This window comes from Corvus kubaryi, unplaced genomic scaffold (assembly GCF_017639235.1).
Source record: "Corvus kubaryi isolate FWS band 111438036 unplaced genomic scaffold, C.kubaryi_AGA036_p1.0 37334, whole genome shotgun sequence".
In the NCBI taxonomy this organism is placed as follows: Eukaryota; Metazoa; Chordata; class Aves; order Passeriformes; family Corvidae; genus Corvus; species Corvus kubaryi.
This window is the reverse complement of record NW_024581108.1, coordinates 25,468,429-25,486,799: the sequence shown is the minus strand read 5'-3', so window position 1 is coordinate 25,486,799 and position 18,371 is coordinate 25,468,429. Positions and strand designations below refer to the sequence as shown.

Here is an 18,371-nt window from a genome sequence, read left to right as displayed (position 1 = left end):
AACAGGGACAGGAGGAGAGGGAACGGCCTCAGGCTGGGCTGGGGAGGCTCAGGGTGGATATTGGGGAAATTCCTCCTGGAAAGGCTGTCCAGCCCTGGCACAGCTGCCCAGGACAAGGGTGAGTGCCCATCCCTGGGGGGATTTCAAAGCCCTGTGGAGGTGGCACATGGGGACATGGAGCAGTGGTGGCCTTGGCAGTGCTGGGAATGGTTGGACTCGATGGTCTGAGGGCTTTTCCAACCCAGACCATCCTGTGATTCCATGAGCATTATTACCATGGCAGCATTTTTGTTTGCTGCTCTGAAGTGTGGATGCCACACTCAGACACAATGAGGAACATGAACCCTTTCTGTGTGGCTGTGCTCCTGTCCCTGCTCCTGCCAGCCTGCCCATTGATTGACTTCTTGCCCTGGATTTGTCCAGTCCTGTCACCTTCCAGAGGGCTGTCTCATCACCCTTTTATCCCCAGACTGAAGGTTAATGTTTCCCATGTCTCTGCTCTTTCTGCCCCCTTTCTGCAGCTGTGGCAACGTGAACTGGGCGCGGAGGTCGGAGTGTAACATGTGCAACACCCCCAAGTACGCCAAGCTGGAGGAGAGGACAGGTGAGATGGGGCTGCTTCAGCTGCTGGCAGTGCTGTCAGGAAGGGCTTTGGGAACCAGAGTGGACACGCTGTGTGTTCCCAGCAGAACTGGCACAGCTCATACAAGCTGCGGGGTCTTGGCCTCAGTGAGTTTTGGTGCTGTGGGAAAAGGTGGCTCCATGTGGGAAATCGGGGAACATTCAGCCTAAGCTGCCCCTGTGTCGGATTTTCATGTCAGGACTTTTGGAAGCAATGTTTTATTAATCTCCAGAGGCCTCCTGTGGGGTGTCTGTGTGCAGAAGGCTGTGGAGATAAGGCTGTTATCTGCTCAGGAGGGCTGGGGCTCAGTTCTCCTGCGTGAACATGAGCCCAGAGGTAACTGGAGCAGGATCTCCTTACAGCTCCTGCACTCTTCCCTTTGCACCTGGGATCAGGCAGGGAGTTTACTGCAGGAGTGGAACACAAAGGCACAGGAAAAAAGAAGCCTGGAGAAGAGCACAGAGCTTATTATTTGAAAGGAAACAGTATTTCAATATTGAATATTGTGAAAATAGTAAAGAATATTACAGAATATAATTGTATTTCATATAATTGTTATAAGTGCAAGTAATATGTTCATATATTTATTATTTAAATAATTTATTGAAGTGTTTAATAATGAAGTTGATAAATACTTTTAGTGAAAGGTGTCCCTGCCCATGGCAGGGGGTGGAACAGGGTGAGCTTTGAGGTCCCTCCCAACCCAAACCAGTCTGTGGCTCTCCAATATTTAGTATTTCATTAATTATTTGAGTCCTGCTGGCCTGCAGAGGGCATTTACAGCCACGTGCACATTGCACACTCCTGCAGTGAGTTACAAAGTCAGCTGGATTGGAAATGAGCCCTTGAAGTTCTCCGCTGCTGTTGTGAGAAGGAGCGGGAGGATTCTGGAGGCAGGAACTGGCAGCTGTACAGCTCAGTGCAGCCACATCTATACACAGATCTGTGTGTGTATACACATCTGTGTGTACACCCCACCTCGTGTTGCCTCCCTGCTTTCCCTCCTGGCTGCTCTGAGCTGGGAGTTCGGGGTTTGAGGGTGGTGCCCTCCATCCCAGCCCCTGGAGGCATCCCTGTGTGCACCCACCCCAGGGCAGCCTCGGGAGCCCCTTGGGAAGCTGCTTCTCGACACAGCTGTAATCCTGAAACACTTCTTATTCTTTTTCCCTTCCTTTAAACATTCCTGCTGCTGTGCTGTCGGTGGGTCCTAATCCGTTTTTTTAATTGGATTTCTGAGGAGCCGCATTTAATCAACGTGTGTGGGAGCAATTCATGTTCCTCTTGGGATCCTGTTACGTCCTTATGGCACATTTATGGTTCTGTGAGGGTTTCCAGAGCCCCTGTAGAAGTTTATGTGCTCAAAGCAGCCGAGTTTGGTGCAGCTCAAGGGATTGTGTTGTTTTGCCCCTTTTTCAAGGCTATGGAGGAGGATTCAATGAACGGGAGAACGTGGAATACATAGAGCGGGAAGAGTCTGACGGGGAGTATGATGAGGTAAGGGAGGGGCAGGGATTACTCTGGAGAGACTCTTGTTGTGTTTTATAAGGGTATCCCATAAAATTGAAATAAGAAACGCTCAGATTCCCATTCATCTTCTCTGTGGAGTCTCACTGTCCCCAAGAGACAATTGGAGTCTCATTGTCCCCAAGACAAGTATCTCTTTGAAAGTGTGTTTGTTGCTAATCGATGTTCCATGATGCTCCCCTTTCCCTTGGAGCAAGATCTTATTTTAAATTGACGATCATTTCTTTTCTCATAGAAGTGTTATCAAAAAGTGCAGTTGGTGATTGTTTTTGATTAAATCCTGTTCTAATCCTGGCACAAAATTCCTCAGTTTGGGCGCAAAAAGAAAAAGTACCGCGGGAAGCCGGTGGGTCCCGCCTCTATCCTGAAGGAAGTGGAAGATAAGGAATCTGAGGGGGAGGATGAGGAGGATGAGGATGAAGATCTCTCCAAGTATAAGTTGGATGAGGTAGGATGGTTTGTTGTTTTGAACCAGTTTTTAATTGTGATGTCAGCGCTGCTCAGGAGCAGGGGAAGGGCTGCTCTGTGTTTTCACTGGGGACAACGGTGCCCACAGCTGCTGCAAGAGATGTGCACAAGCTCTGCTTTGTTCTAAATACCTGCACTCAGAAATGCACAGCTTCTTAAATTGTAGATTGGAAGCCTGTCTGAGATCAGAGCCCAAAACTCCCCAGATCTTTATTTGGAACGTGCATGTGTGGTTACCACGTATAGCGAGTGCTCTTGAGTTTTCTTCTTAGGCTTTTAAAACCACATCAGATCTATTTTTTATAAAATTAAAAAAGTACTCGGAGGGGGATTTTCATCTTTTCTGAACTACATAAGCATCACTTATTGGATTTTCCACATCTTTGGACAGCAGCCCTGCAGAGACATGTGCAGATGGTCGTGTTTTACACAGCAGTCACTAAACTTTGCGTATCTGTCTCTGCAGAGTTGGGCTTTGGTTAGAGATTCTAAGGGTGAACATTCATTTAAAGTGGTAAAAATGTGTCTGTGTGCTCATAAATAACAGGTGGTGGGGGTTGCAGGGTTTTTATTACTTTGGTTTGAAACACCAATTTTCAGTCCCTCTTTACCCCTTAAAATTGTGGGGTCTCATTAAATTTTTAAAGGTTGGAAAAGAGCAGGAGATAAACGCTAGAATAAGTCAAAACTGAAGGGAAGCTAAAAGCATTGCCTGAGCTTGCTGTGTTGTGCCTGTCGCAGGATGAGGATGAAGATGATGCTGACCTGTCCAAGTACAACCTGGATGCCAGTGAGGAGGAGGACACCAACAAGAAGAAGAAGCCGCCGAGGCGCAGCCGCTCCAAGTCCCGCTCCTCCCACTCGCGCTCGTCCTCGCGCTCATCCTCTCACTCGAGCTCAAGGTCTAGGTCCAGGTAAACGGGTACAGGTCCAGGGTAACGCCAGGCAAAATGTCAGTATCTGACTTCCTTATTTACTTTGTCTTGACTGCCTTACAGTTGTAGTGTACTGATGTGAATAACTCTCCATTTACAGAGGTGGTGATGCTCTGCCTGAGCCGTGGGGCCGCAGCAGGGAGGCTCCGTGGGGCTGGGGGCTTGTTTTAGTGATTTTAGTTGATGTTTGATGAAATCCTTTGAATAAATTGAATAATGTAACTTGTTTTCAGGTTTTCAGGCTTGCTGGCCATGCGTGGTTCAGTTGTTGAACAGAGGGGGGCACTGCTGGAGTGGGAGGAGGAGGCAGACGAGGCAGTGACGGTGCAGCCCAGGCAGATTCAGGGGAAGGACGCAATGGGAATATCCTGGGAATAAAGACAAGAAACTTGAACTTGGGTTAATGGCAAGTGACAAAGCTTTAAATGCAGTGGCAGTGTTGTCAGAACATTCCCATCAATGTCAGAACCTCCCCACCCCTGGTAGTGCCCAAGGCCGGGTTGAATGGGGCTTGGAAGAACCCGGGATGGTGGAAGGTCCCTGCCCATGGAACAGTGAAGATGAGCTTTAAGGTCCCTCCCAACCCAAAGCAGTCTGGAATTCTCTAATAGCAAGGTTTATGTGGGACCACACATAAGCTGGGCAGACTTAAGCTTTCTCACTACTGTTTAAATTCAGTAATAAATGAACAATTCAGTCAATGCTTTGAAATTGGGTGATGTCATTAATATTGGAGCTTTTGAGCTTCCTTACAGCTCATGCAAGCAGGATCCTGATTTATCAGAAGAAGCTCCCAGGGTCATTTATTAAATTCTTATAGATAAAGTTCAAGTTTCTTCTAATCTTCCCAGCTCCATCGTTGCCCCTCTGTGCTCTCAGAACTTCCCTGCCCAAATTCTGGAGCCCCTCGTGGTAACCAGGGGTCAGCCCCAGTCTCTGACTTGGCTCCTCCCCATCACTGTTGGATCTTGCTCCTGCTGCCTCTTCTGTTCCTCAGCCTCCCCTCCTTCCCACCCCTCAGAGCAGTTTGAGTGCAGTGCTTGGCTGGGAGGCTCCAAGGACACTCCACAACCTCACCTGCCCATAACTTTGGTCATTAACTCACAAACATTAACAGTGAAGTAGAAAGTAACTTGTCCTAACTGAGATTTCAACTTCCTCTTGAACTTTTTGTTTCTAGCTACAGATAATTGGAAATATCAGTTGCCATAGTTTTTGTGGGTTGTAAAAAGGTTTAAATATGTTTCCTAGCTAGGAAATGTTCACACTGCTGTGTCCTGCCCAGTAAAATGAGAAGGTCATGGGAACAGTATAAACTGAGAGGCTGACAGCAAGTAAAAGGTGTTTTTCCTGAAAATATTATTAGAATTTGTTTGCAATGCTTTTGTTTCCAGTGGTTGCTGGAGCCTGCTGCCATTGTTAAATTTCTCTTGTGGCTTGTGCTTTACAGAAAATCCATCAGTGAAAAACTGGGAAATAATTTTGGCCAGTTACAAGTGGTGCTGGATGTGGCTGTGTTTTAGCCCCAAATGAACCACTTCATTTTTAATGCAGGGGAAAATCTTTATGAAAATTTGAAGCTAATTACAAAGTGCTTGTGAAAACTGGCGGGGGAAAAACTGAGCTGGCCAGTCCCAATGCTCTCATCTGCTCTGCCTTTCAAGGAAACTGATGGGTTTCCAGTTAGGGCACAAATTAAGGCATTGATTTCATGAAATAATGAATAGATAGGAAGTTCTTTTTGCCAGGTAACTGCAATCCTGTTTAATTGTTGTTCTTTATTTTAGGAACCATAATCTAAAGCTGACTTTATAATGTTTTTAATGCAAGATCTTGCTGTGTAAAATGTCTGGTTTCAAATGTGATGTGGTGATGCTGGGGGACAGGAGGGGACTGGCATTTTAGGGACTCAGACTGTGTTGCTGCCTCGTGTCTGCTGCTCTCAGGAGCAGTAACTCTGCTAAATGAAAGTCAGACACTGGAAAAAGATCTCCCATGTTGTTGCAGGTCCCATTCCAGGAGTTCTTCCAGTTCCAGATCGAGATCCCGCTCCAGCTCCAGGGAACAGTCGCGATCTCGCGGGTCCAAATCCAGGTGAATGAGGTACCACCCTGTCCCTGCACAGACAGAGGGGCAGAGGCTCCAGCTGCTTTGATCCCACCGTAAAGCTGTGCTGCTCAGACAAACATTAACTGCTTTTTATCTTGGAAGTCAGAGTTGCTGGGTCTCTGCACCAGGTGTTGCCACCACAGATGTGTTCATTGAGGAGCAGAGGTTTTGGTGCAAGAGGTTAAGTCTGGCCTAAGCCGGACGAGCGGACGCCACCGAGCTGCAGTGGAGGAAGAAGGATTTGAGTGCATGGTGCCCTGCTGCAGGCATTTGGGTGCTTTTCCTGTTTCCACTTGGGCTGCTCGAGCTGGAGGAACGTTAGGAGTGCCACTGTACTTCTGCTTTTGTGTTCAGTGATAACTCTGCCCCTTCCATGAGACGGTGCAGCTGTTCCTGTATAAACCTGGGGGATCGATAGGGAAATGTTGGTAGCAAACACTGGGAGAGGCTGAGAGCAGTCAGAGTGATTTGTGTGGAGCATCGCTGAGCTGCGCAGGGCACAGGAGCAAAAGCACATTTGAGGTGTCCTTGCACAGGCATTCCACTGGCAGAACGTTCCCTCTGTGATGGAATGAAGAGCTGTCCCTTCTCCACGCATGCAGAGAATTCCCAGCTCTAAATGAGGAAGCTTGGGTTGGGAAGAACGATCACAAATGGTGCCACCACCCTTTGGGGGCAGGGGCATGCTGTGGATTATCCTGTGGAGTTCAGCATGGGATGGAATCCATGCTTTTGGGAAGAGGAGGGGTGTCCCTGGGCCCCAGCAGAGAGGCAGTGTATTCCAAGAGATGTTTTTAAATATTCTGACTCTATTCGAAGAGGCTTTTTGCAGTATTTTGGTTGAGGAAGGTTTTACTCTCTCCACAAATTTAGTTTGAGATCTATAAATACAACAGCTGGATTTGTTACTGTTGGGTCAGATGAACATCAGTGTGAAATGACTTAAGATAAAGTGAACCATGGTAAATCAGCTTTAGATCTCTGGTTTCCAAGTTATTCTGATGTGTGAATTTAACTGCTGAGGAAGGTCCTTACAGAGGGAACTTGCCAGCAGTCTCCCAGTGCTTTTCTGCCAAAATGGCTCATTTTGGTGAATGCTGGGAAGAACTTTCCAAACCATTGCTGGTCCAATTATCAGGAAACACTACTTAGCAAAATTCCTTAGGAAAGCTGCCTTGGCAGTAGCAGTGTTCTTGGCAGAGTAAGTATGGAAGCCCCTCGTGTTCATTTTCCACACCCCTGGAGTAAACAGAGTAGTGAATGTTGATTGAAACTGTCTCTGCTTGTTCTGTCTTTGTGCCTTCTCCATGATCCCAGAATTAAATGTGATTTATTTCTCAATCAATAAAGATCCAGCTCCAGGTCCTACAGGGGGTCTTCCACCCCAAGGAAAAGATCTTACTCCAGCTCTCGCTCCTCGTCTTCCCCCGAGAGAGGCAAGAAGCGGAGCCGCTCTAGATCCTCTTCCTCTGGTGATCGCAAAAAAAGGCGCTCGAGATCACGGTCACCCGAAAGGTTTGGGTTTATGTAGAATAAGAATGGCTGTATTGAAATGTGTGATGGTTTACTGTAGTTATCCAAGGACTGAGATTCACTGGGAAACAATTGAATCTGAGCAGTTGTTCTCATAGTAAAAGTAGTTTCCTCACTTGCCCTACTCTTACTTCCTGTTAACCCCTCTGTAATTGCTTTTTTTTTAATATTCCCCCCCCTCCAGTGAAATTCCTCCTGGTAGGAGCATGCTCCGTAGAAAGACCTGGCTCACCCTTCTTTCAGTGTGTGACAGTGTTAATGCAATCATTATTGGATTATTTTCATAAGTAAATACGGCATTGAAATAGAAATTGTATTCTACTCTCAGTATTAAGCTTAGATCTTTAGTATTAAATTACTGGCCTAAAGTTACTTGTATATTCTTGTAAGGCCCCCATGAGATATACTTGGCTTCCAGCTATGGTAGGATGCTGCTCAAAGTGGGTGCCAGGATGAATCTGAGCTCATTTCTGTGCATGCTTTCTCCATTTGTATCTTGCAGACGCCGCAGATCTTCCTCCGGATCCTCCCATTCTGGTTCCCGTACAAGTTCTAAAAAGAAATAATGTATAAAAGCTCACATTTACAAAAACCCACCAAAATTCCAGTCAGTGCATGAGACATTTTTAAGAAGTTGGTGTCTTACTTGGTCAGAAGTGCTCAATCTGCTAGTAGAGGTGCATGTCTGTCCTGGCTTTCTGGCAAACTGCAGCTTTGTTCATCCATCACCCAAACACGCAGTAGCATTTTAAGCCATAAACTCCCCGGCACAGGGGGAAGTTCTGTGGTGTTGGGGGGGGGTTACTATTTTTTGAGATCAGTTCCTCCATTCCTGGCTCCCTCAGCTGGAGGAGCAGGTTGGGAATGTCCCGGCACAGCTCTTTGTGTGAGCAGGAAGCCGAGAATTTTCCAGAGCAGGACGGAGCTCCCGTGGGACCACAGCAGGGGCAGGGCTGTGCTCACCTGGTGCCAGCAGTGAGGCCTGGGGCTGAGCAGGTTTCGTTTTGCCCTGTAGCAGTACCAGTGCAGATGGACACGCCTCTCTAGCAGCTCAAACCCCCCAGTCCATCATGATTCCACTGAGGGAATTAGCCTTCATTCCTGGCAAGTGAGGACGTTTGCAGCCAGCACAGTGCTGTGGCTGTGCTGGTTTCCAGACTCTGGGATCCCTCCTTACAAATGGATCATTTGGGATCTGCTCTTGAGCTGGAGGAGCATGGAACTGGCTCCTTGGAATCAAGGGAAGCTTCTGCAGGCCGCCTGTAAAATTTCCTTTGGGGCTGACTAAAATTTTCAAGGTATCTTAATTTTATTTTTCTTTAAAAATGAGAATGAATAAACTGTGTAGAAAGTTCTGGCATCTTCAACGTGTTCTTCATCGATCATTCTTTTTCCCTTCAACATAATTTATGGCTTAAAATGCTTTATGGAATCCATTTGAGTATAAAACTTGGTCTCTCTTGAGCTCCGTTTGGTTAAGAAAGGTTTAAGTTTCTTCAGTGCCATCACAAGGTAAGTATGGTAAGGAAAATTCTTCTTTTTAAGCAAGCGAAGAGCAATATACCTTCATTTATTTCAGTAATAAAACTGCCAGATTTGCTGCTTGTTTCGATAAACTGCACAGAAACAAACGGAGCAAAATTGAAAAACTCCACTCTGCTTTTTTTTCTCTGTTTTTTTCTTCTTCTCTTTTTTTGAGCCACGTCTTACGGACTGGTCTAGAATCGAAATGTTTTTGGTGTAGAGGTATTTTGAGAAATCTCTTTGCAGAAAAAATGCAGTTTCTTTAATGCTTTCTTTTCTCTTTAATTTCCATGCTAAATGTGTGTAGGTTGCACAAGAGCAGGTTAGTCTGTAACTGTGCCTCTGACTTCAACGTCCAACTAAACTGTAAAACCAGATCAAGTAGACGCTCTGTTGTTAGCCTTGGGTTTTCTTGTGCTTTGTATTCCAATTGTTGCTGTACTTAACAGATGAGAGGTTTTAAAGTTAGCAACTGATAGGCCACAGGCAGAGGAGGAGGATGGTTCATTTGGCTTAGAGAACGTGTAAGGCAAAATGATGCTGTAGACAAGTGTAAATAAAACCTGTGAGTCAACTGTGCTCGAGTGCTTTGTCTTGGGGACACTCAGACTTCCCTGTCACCCGCACTGACCCTGATCCCGTGTGTGAGTTCACCTGGCCCATGGATCCCACGGGTTCACACTGTTGCAGTTCTTTAAGTACTGAAAATACTTTAATTTCAACAGCAAATGAGCGTTAACAAAACTTCAAGCTGTTTTCACAGAATCGAGGAATATCTTGGGCTGGAAGGGACCCACAGGGATCATTGAGTCCAACTCCTGGCCCTGCCCAGACCCCCCGACACCCCCCGGGCATCCCTGGCAGCGCTGTCCAAACGCTCCTGGAGCTCTGGCAGCCTCGGGGCCGGGACCATTCCCTGGGGAGCCTGGGCAGTGCCCAGCACCCTCTGGGGGAAGAACCTTTCCTGATCTCCACCCTGCCCCTCCCCAGCCCAGCCTGAGGCCGTTCCCTCTCCTCCTGTCCCTGTTCCCTGCCAGCAGAGCCCGACCCCCCCGGCTGCCCCCTCCTGTCAGGGACTTGTGCAGAGCCACAAGGTCCCCCCTGAGCCTCCTTTGCTCCAGCCTGAGCCCCTTTCCCAGCTCCCTCAGCCTCTCCTGGGGCTCCAGCCCCTTCCCAGCTCCCTCAGGAGCTCTCCAGCCCCTTCCCAGCTCCCTCAGCCGCTGCGGGGGCTCCGTTCCCTCCCCAGCCCGGTTCCCCTCCCGGCCCCGCTCCGTGCCCTCAGGCTCTGCCCGCTCTCGCTCCCGTCCCGCCTCTCCCGGCCCCGGGGCGGGCCCTGCCCATCCCTCACATAAAGCGGCCGCGCGGGGCTGCGCGGGCGCTGCCGGCTCGGAGCCGGCTCAGCTCTCGTTCGGTGCCCGCTCCGTGCCCGCTCCATGCGGGATCTCCCGGCTCCGGGATGAGCCCCTGGCAGCAGCGCCCGCCCAACGCCAGCGCGGCCGGCGGGATGGGCCCGCGGGGGAACGGCACGGGCCGGGCGGCCGAGCGCGGCAGCGCCGTGTCCGTGGCCATCCCGCTGACCATGATGCTGACGGGCGTCGTGGGCAATGCCCTGGCCATGCTGCTCGTGTCCCGCAGCTACCGCGCCAAGGGCAGCCGCAGGAAGCGCTCGTTCCTGCTGTGCATCGGCTCCCTGGCGCTCACCGACATGCTGGGCCAGCTGCTCACCAGCCCCATCGTCATCTCCGTGTACCTGTCGGGCCGGCCCTGGGCGGCCATGGACCCCTCGGGGCGCCTCTGCGACTTCTTCGGCTTCAGCATGACGGTGTTCGGGCTGTGCCCGCTGCTGATCGCCAGCGCCATGGCCGTGGAGCGGGCGCTGGCCATCCGCGCCCCGCACTGGTACGCGAGCCACATGAGCCCGCGGGCCACCGAGCGCGGCCTGGCCGCCATCTGGGCCGCCGGCGTGGCCTTCGCGCTGCTGCCGCTGGCCGGGCTGGGCCGCTACGCGCTGCAGTGGCCCGGCACCTGGTGCTTCATCAGCACGGCCGGCGGCAGCGCCTTCGCCGCCGCCTTCGCCGCGCTGGGGCTGCTGTCCCTCGTGGTCACCGGCGCCTGCAACCTGGCCACCATCGAGGCGCTCGTGTCCCGCTGCCGCGCCAAGGCCAGCGCGGCGCACCCCAGCTCGCAGTGGGGCCGGATCACCATGGAGACGCTGATCCAGCTGCTGGGCATCATGTGTGTGCTGTCGGCCTGCTGGTCACCGCTGCTGGTAGGTCCCGTGGCACCACCTGGGGCGACCCCCGTTCTCCTCCCTCCTCCTGTGGGGCAGAGCCAGCGGGGCCCGGGCAGGGGGAGGCTCCGGAGATCCCTGTTCCTTGGGGACATCCATGAACGGCCCCTCGGGAGGGCAGCAGGGACAGGGACAGGGACAGAGCCGGGGGTGGGAAGTTGTGGGAGAGGAGCTGGGAGAGGTCCCGGAGGAGAGCCGAGAGCAGCCTGCTCGGGAAAATCAGGTGCGGGAACCGGAGTCAAAAGGAGGAGAACAAAGGTCTTGTGCAGAGGAGGAAAGCGGGACGTGAGGAGTGGCTCTGGGAGCAGGACACTGCGGCCAGATGGGGTTTAGGGGGTTTTATTTGCTCGCACCTTGTAGCAGAACGTCTTTCAGTGTCTTGTGAGAAAACGCACAACCCATGACTCTGCGAGCGCCTTGTGGCTGGTATTTTGATAAATCTCTTTACAAAATAATCTCTTATCCCTCGCTGTGTCTGATTTACAGCAGCCTTCTGGGCTTGCCCAGTCTGGTTTTTAAGGATCTTTGCATTTCTTTCCACTATTTTGTTACTCCTTCCTTAAGAACCCCTCCTCATGATGCAGGAGTGGGGGAGGCAGAATCCACATCTCACACCCAGGGGTCTGGAATCCTGTCCCAAAAGGCTGGGTTATTCTATCAAGGAGCAGTAGGATTTTTGGAAAATTTGTGTTTGGGATCTCTGAGCAGGACGGGCTGAAGCTATGCTATGTGAAAGGTTCTTTCTGGTTGGAGAAGGATTTATTTTTCTTCTTGTCCTTGAGCTCTTGTGAATGGGGCTGACAAAGTTAACGACTGGTGGGGGTGAGCTAAAGAGAACGCTTTGGTTTAGTAATGTTGCCCTTGTAAATGAATTAAAACTCCATCAAATCCTCCATCCCAAAATCAGTCAGAAGGTGTGAGTGACTTACTGGAGGTCATCAGCAGTGGCAGTGGTCATCACAAGGGCACACTGAGGGGTTAAGAGAAGCTGGGAGCAGGGAGGAAGGGGTGAGCAGAGGCAGCAGCCTGCCCCTGTGTCCATGTGCAGCCCTGCACATGCTGGCTGTGCTGGGGTCGGCCCTGCCCATGTTACATCCCTGGAGAGCCGCTGGGCCTTCTGGAGCTGCTGCCCTCCCTGCAGTGTTTTCCTCTCAGCCATGCCTTTGGGACAGGCTCTGCCCTCCGAGGCCCTGGGATCCATCCTGCTCCTGGGCCAGCCCGGGGACACGGCACTGTGAGCCCTGAGGTAACCAGCCTTGCACATGAGAGCAGATCCCTGAGATGAGGGAAGTGTTTCCTCCGCCCTCATAACCAGGGCTCTCAGATAAATCAGTGAGGAAGCAGAGATTCCTCTTGGTGGTTTGGTGCCCTGGGCATTTCTGTGGTTTCAGAGGCAGAAGTGAACCCACAAGCACGAGGGAATTCATCAGCACTTCCCTTCCCTCGGCAGCAGCAACACTTGGAAGTGTGGATCTTGTTCTGTGGAGTTCTCAAAATCCAGCTCATGGCTGCAGGAGTATTTTTGTACCTACACGTCCATTTTCATGCCTACACCTCCATTGTCATACCTACGCCTCCATTGTCATAGTTAGCCCCCAGCTTGTTCCGTACAACTCTGAAGTGCAGGTTCGGAATTAGAGACCAGGTTTTTGGAGAAGTGACCACAGAGAATGCAAATGCCTTTTCAGTGAAAGCCAGCTCATAGGGATCATTTAACCTGTAGCTGCAGCACTTGGCAGCTGTAAGAAAAGGAGTTGAAATAGAACTCCGGGGCTTTACAGAAGAGGTTTTTTTTGTTTCTGGTTTTTTTTTAAAGACATCTGAGTTTTGTAACTGAGAACTAATGCATCCTGACAGCTGCTGCTGTGAGGTAAACAACGCCCTCGCCACACACGGTATTTTTAGAGCTGATCTGTTGATGTAAACGACAAGATCAAATGTGATTTAGCAGCAGAGGGAAAGCTCTGACATCGTGGCTGTGCTCTGGAGGGCTCCATGGAGTGTCCTGCATGTCTGGCTCTGGGCTGGCTTGGGAAGGAGGGAGGGGAGCAGACAGTGCAGGAATTGCCTCCTTTTTCCATGGACACAGGAGCTTGTTGAACTCTGCATGGAGCACCGGGGGGAACCCCCCACTCCAGTATGATGCTGCTTTATCTTAAGTGGTTTCCAGTTCACACTGATCTTCTGTTTGTTTTGGAGCATGTACTGACAGGACACAGGGAATGATTCCCACTGCCAGAGGGCAGGGATGGATGGGAGATTGGGAAGGAATTCCTGGCTGGGAGGGTGGGCAGGCCCTGGCACAGGGTGCCCAGAGCAGCTGGGGCTGCCCCTGGATCCCTGGCAGTGCCCAAGGCCAGGCTGGATGGGGCTGGGAGCAGCCTGGGACAGTGGGAGGTGTCCCTGCCCATGGCAGGGGTGGGATGGGATGGGCTTTAAGCTCCATCCCAACCCAGCCAGTCTGGGATTCCGGGACAACCCCTGAGCTGGATGGCAGCAGACAAATGACTCCGAGGTGAAATGGGGGAAGCTGCTCCATGGTTGCACAGAAACACTGCTGCAGCACAAACTGGAGTTCTCAGTTCTCAGTAACTCTTGCAGTTCCAGGCAACAAAATGATTCATTCCCAGAGTTGTTGTTTCAAAGTTATTTAAAGCCAAAATGCTCAGGAATTCTGCTGCTTTTCCTGTTAAAATACTTCTGCTCCTTATCCCTCCTGGCAGACAGAAATTAAAGATGTATAAAACCACATTCATGATAACAGTAAAGTTTTAGCTGCTCTTGTTGAATAAATCCAATCAGCAGCTATATTTCTATATGCATTTTGAGCCAAATTTTTAATGGCATAAATTACGTTGACTTTATTCCACCTGATGTTGTCCCTCTGCCTTGTGCAGCCTTTAATCCATTTAGAAGACCAATACAGGCCACGATAAACAACCTCTAATGATATCAAACAAATAAAATTTCCAGTAAAGCACTTGTTGGCCCAACAAATATTGCAGTAAAGGGATATTACGTAATAAACCCAGCAATAAGCAGCAGTTGTGTGCTTGGGAGACGTATTTTATTAGCCTGGTGGTTTTGGAGCTCCATCTGAAAAAGAGATGGCAGAGTCTGCAGGACCAGGGGCCTTGCAGAGTTCCCAGAGGAGGAGCTGGCCTGGGAGACAGCGGTGTGAGTCCTGGGAGTGCTGGGTGTGACGTGGGCACACAGCAGGTTTCCATCAGGCTCTTCCCACACGGGAATGCTGCAGGAGTGGGATGGGGCAGGAGCAGGAGCTGGGTGCTGCAGGCAGTGCTGGGACAGGGACAGGGACAGGGACAGTGTGTGAAGAGCCGGGGAAGTGGTCAGGTTGTGGCTGTGTGGGTCTGGTGCCCAAGTGGCTCCTGATGTGCTCTGGGTCTGTATCCATGTTTTCACAAAGCTCTGTATCCCTGTTTTCACAAGGCTCTATCCATGGCCACTTATGTCAATGAAATGTCGTGGGTGGAATCCTCAACTGCTTCTGTTTAAAGAAACACAAACAGTTCTGTGCTGTCCACGCTGCCCTGCCCTCCAAACTCAGCCAAGGCTTTCCAAGGTCAACACATGGTTATTGATCTGGCACCCAGAATATCCCTTTGAATGGAAAAATCCTCTGCTCCCAGTCCCTGTGGCTCCCACTGTCCCAGCCTGTGGGGACAGCAGCAGCCAGATGTGACCTTTGTGGGGACACAGCTCTGAGGAAGCTTCCTGAGGAATGGCAGGTTGGCCTGGTTCTTTCCAGAGGCTGGAGCCAAGGGGCTGGCCAGGGCTGGGAGTGATTCCCGGCAGGTCTGCTCCCTCGGGCTCTTCCCAGCAGGTTTGGGACTGGCTGCCAGTTTATCCAGTGGCTGGAAGTGCTGAGCTGTGCCAGGACAGAGCTGGAGGTGCCTCAGGGCCATGCTGGGTGTGCATCCATGTGTGTGGCACTGGAAGCACACACGGCACAGTGGGCACAGCCCCAATCCCACGGGGATTCCAGGCAGCACACTCGGACAGCTGGGGACTCCAAGTCATGCCCAGGAAAGATCTGAGAGCGAAAAAAAGACCTGTCCAGGAAATGGAGATGTTCAGGAGCCCTCTCACAGAATCCCAGACTGGTTGGGGTTGGGAGGGACCTTAAAGCTCATCCAGTTCCACGGGCAGGGACACCTTCCACTGTCCCAGGCTGCTCCAAGCCCCATCCAGCCTGGCCTGGGACACTGCCAGGGATGCAGGGGCAGCCACGGCCTCTGTGGACAGTGGTGGCACAGCTGTGGTGACAGCCAGCAGTCCCTGACCCCGTGTCCCTTTCCCTGCTCCCTCCCCAGATCACCATGCTGAGGATGATCTCCGAGCACACGGCCGAGCCCTGCCGGGGCGGCTCCGGCGAATCCCAGCGCTGGGAGCTGCGCAGGGAATGCAACCTGTCGCTGACCGCCGTGCGCCTGGCCTCCCTCAACCAGATCCTGGACCCCTGGGTGTACCTGCTGCTCCGCAAGATCCTGCTGCGCAAGTTCTGCCAGGCAGCCAGCGCCGTGTCCAAGTGCTCCAACGCCGAGTGCAGGGACAGGTCCATCACCCTGGCCGAGGAGATCCAGCGGACGGCGGCCTGAGGGCACCTTCCCACAGCACCGGGAATGCTGCTGCCAGCGGGCGCCTGGAAACCTTCCTGGGGATCACCGGTGCCGCTGCTGCACTCAGAGTGCCACATTCTCCTGCAGGGTGCCAAAAGTGCTGGGATGCAGCAGGACAGGACACTCCGTGGTCAGCGGTGGCTGAGCTGCAGAACGGGGTGAGGACACTCCATGGGCACTGCAGAACGGGGTGAGGACACTCCATGGGCACTGCAGAACGGGGTGAGGACGTTCCATGGGCACTGCAGAACGGGGTGAGGATGTTCCCGGTCGTTGCCACTCGTGGCTGAGCTGCAGAACAGGAGGTTATTTTGGGCCTGAGCATGAGGGGGCTTCTCTTGCTTTAAGGTGGAAAAAATGGTTTTCCTGACAGCCAGCAGATTCTACGGATGGAATTGCTGCAGGGACTCACTCCTGACTATGTTTAATACTAACATTATCTCCTTCAGAGAGTCCTTCCTCCTCCTTTTTCTGGAGGGGCAAGGGGAGAAAGGGGAAAAACCACGGGAATAAGGAAAACAAAATTAGATTTGATTGGATTTCAGTGTCTTAAAACTGAGCAGGGGCTGTGGCAGGGATGGAACATCCACCTCTTCCAGGAGCTGAAGGCAGCACGAATCTCCTGACTCATGGATGTGTCCTGATAAACACTCATCCGTGTGGCAGCTGAAGGGAGCTCGAGGGGGATGCAGCACTGGGCCAAGGGGAGAAATGCTGGATTTTTTCCCTGGCAGCCTGTGGAATCCCCAGGCAGGCTGGAATTGCTGTTTGCACTGCACCCCACAGAGCTGCTGGGGGCACATGGAGAGGGGAGAAACAGCCTGGAAAAGACACTCCTGCTCTTCCTGCTGGGGATCAATGGCAAAGGCTTCCAGAGCCAAATCCACTGCTCCCACAGGAGCTGTTTTCCTGGGAAGTGCCCATGTCCAGGAGTAACATGAGCAGCAAATGCTTTGTGAGGAATGGGGATGGCACTCGGGACCTCTTCGTTCCTACAGAGGGGCCAGAGCAGCATCCCAAAGAGTTCAGTTCATCTTCCCCCAAAAACACAAATGTGGCAGCTTTGGGAATGTTTAATTTAATTCCAGCAGACTGGAAGCAGTGTGTGGAAGTGTGTGAGTCAGGTCTTTTCCCAAAGAAACTTCCATGTTTTATTACAAACTCAGTTCCAATCCATTTGTGCCACGTCTGAGGCTTATTTTTTAAAAGCTGTGTTTTTACTCGTTTTCTTCACCGTTTTGGAGCTGACAGCCTCTCATCTCCTGATTCATGGCCTTTGGGTGAAATTAAATGCAAATACAATAAAATACAGCTGATATTCCATGTACCAGGGACTGTGGAATTCAGGGCCCTTACAGGCAAATGAATTCCTGCATCTGTGAGGAATTTCTTGCACAAAACCTTTATTTCTACTCTCTTTAATTTGTTCATAAAAGTAACTCCTCAGCAAAGAATGTGTGCCTTCACTTTCGTCCTGCATTGTCTGATTCTTGTCCACATAAATCTGATTTCTGAATCCAGCCTAAGAGCCAAGGTTTAGCTTTAATTGAAGGGCCAGCCTAAATTTCATGGGATAAATGCCTTTTTCAGCTGGAGTTGATGGACCCTGCTCCGTGCTGAGCTTCTCCTGGGTGTAGCAACTACAGGTACGTCAGTGCTTCAGTTCCTGGCCGGTGCTTTGAGGGAAAAATGAGCTCTTTCTGCTTAAAAAAGTGCCTTGCAGGAGTCAGACTCTGGCTTTTTGGAATTATTTGGGACTGGAAAAAGCCTGTTGTGTGCAGAGGATCCCTTTTGTTCCCTGTGTGTACTTTTCCTTTGGGAAAGAACTCAACAGAGCCGCTCACTTGTGAAATATGTCGGGATGACCTCAGCTGCCTGGATCAGCCCTGGCCAGCACATTCCTGAGCACAGCGCTCCCAGATCGTCTGGGACCACGGCTGGGATGGAGAGGAGTTCTGTGAGGAAGAGGGAATCCATCCCTGCTTATCCACTCCTTTACAGGAAGAGGAGGGTGCAGCATCGATCCCGTGTGGAAAACCGGGAATGTGACATTGGGAAGGGCCCTCCAGCCGTTTCAGGGCAGCTTATTCTCAATATCAGGGTGGTTTCACTCAGTTCACATAAAATGCTGCCTTTTGTGGTGAATATTCACAATGTTTGGGATGGGCAGTTCTGTCCCTCTGGTGTGGTAAAATGGAGAAGCTACTTCATCAAAATGGGGAGGAATGGGAGCTTTCTGTTTGTTTACAGGAGAGGAGGAGTGGGAGCTCTGCTCTCCAGCCACGGCTCTGTGATGGGATGCACTTTCTAAACCTGATCCGAGGAGCTCAGGTGTAGCTGGAAGCTTTCATTCCCGTTTCCATGGGATGGGAAGGGGTGCTTGTGTCGTGTTGCTTTAACGATGCCTTTTCAGCCTGGTCTTTCTGTGTTGTCCCTCTGCCCAGGGGGTTTTGGGAGCTGTAGGGCACGGAAAATCCACCTGGAGATCTGCCTGAAAACCACTGGCGTGTGTCCCAACCCCGTGTGTGTTGTACCAGGGAGAATAAAAACTCGGAGTAACCCTGGTGTTCGCTGGGTTTCTGCAGGAGCTGCTCCTGCTGCCAGGGTGGGGCCAGAGCAGATTTTATCTGCCCGGTGAGCCAGGAGTGCCCGTGGGAGCTGCTCTGCTGGGGCTTCAGCTGTGCCCTGGGGAGCACAGCCCTGCACCCCAATATCCCAAACCAGCT

General features: G+C 51.2%; 2 protein-coding genes across 2 annotated transcripts in view; both read left to right on the top strand.

The window, feature by feature from the left end:
• The window catches only part of ZRANB2 (zinc finger RANBP2-type containing 2), a 10,857-nt gene extending 1,563 nt beyond the window's left edge, over positions 1 to 9,294 (top strand). The window contains exons 4-10 of the mRNA XM_042030996.1: positions 522 to 604; positions 2,040 to 2,116; positions 2,457 to 2,594; positions 3,356 to 3,528; positions 5,557 to 5,643; positions 7,009 to 7,173; positions 7,694 to 9,294. Coding sequence (XP_041886930.1) covers positions 522 to 604; positions 2,040 to 2,116; positions 2,457 to 2,594; positions 3,356 to 3,528; positions 5,557 to 5,643; positions 7,009 to 7,173; positions 7,694 to 7,757 — 787 coding nt within the window. The 3' untranslated portion in view covers positions 7,758 to 9,294. The remainder of the gene's footprint in view (positions 1 to 521; positions 605 to 2,039; positions 2,117 to 2,456; positions 2,595 to 3,355; positions 3,529 to 5,556; positions 5,644 to 7,008; positions 7,174 to 7,693) is intronic.
• A 783-nt stretch (positions 9,295 to 10,077) lies between these two features.
• On the top strand, positions 10,078 to 18,204 carry PTGER3 (prostaglandin E receptor 3). Its single transcript, XM_042030995.1, has 2 exons — positions 10,078 to 10,984; positions 15,340 to 18,204. The coding sequence occupies exons 1-2, from the start codon at positions 10,172 to 10,174 to the stop codon at positions 15,622 to 15,624; spliced, it is 1,098 nt and encodes a 365-aa protein (XP_041886929.1). The 5' UTR covers positions 10,078 to 10,171; the 3' UTR covers positions 15,625 to 18,204.
• Positions 18,205 to 18,371: the final 167 nt, after the last annotated feature.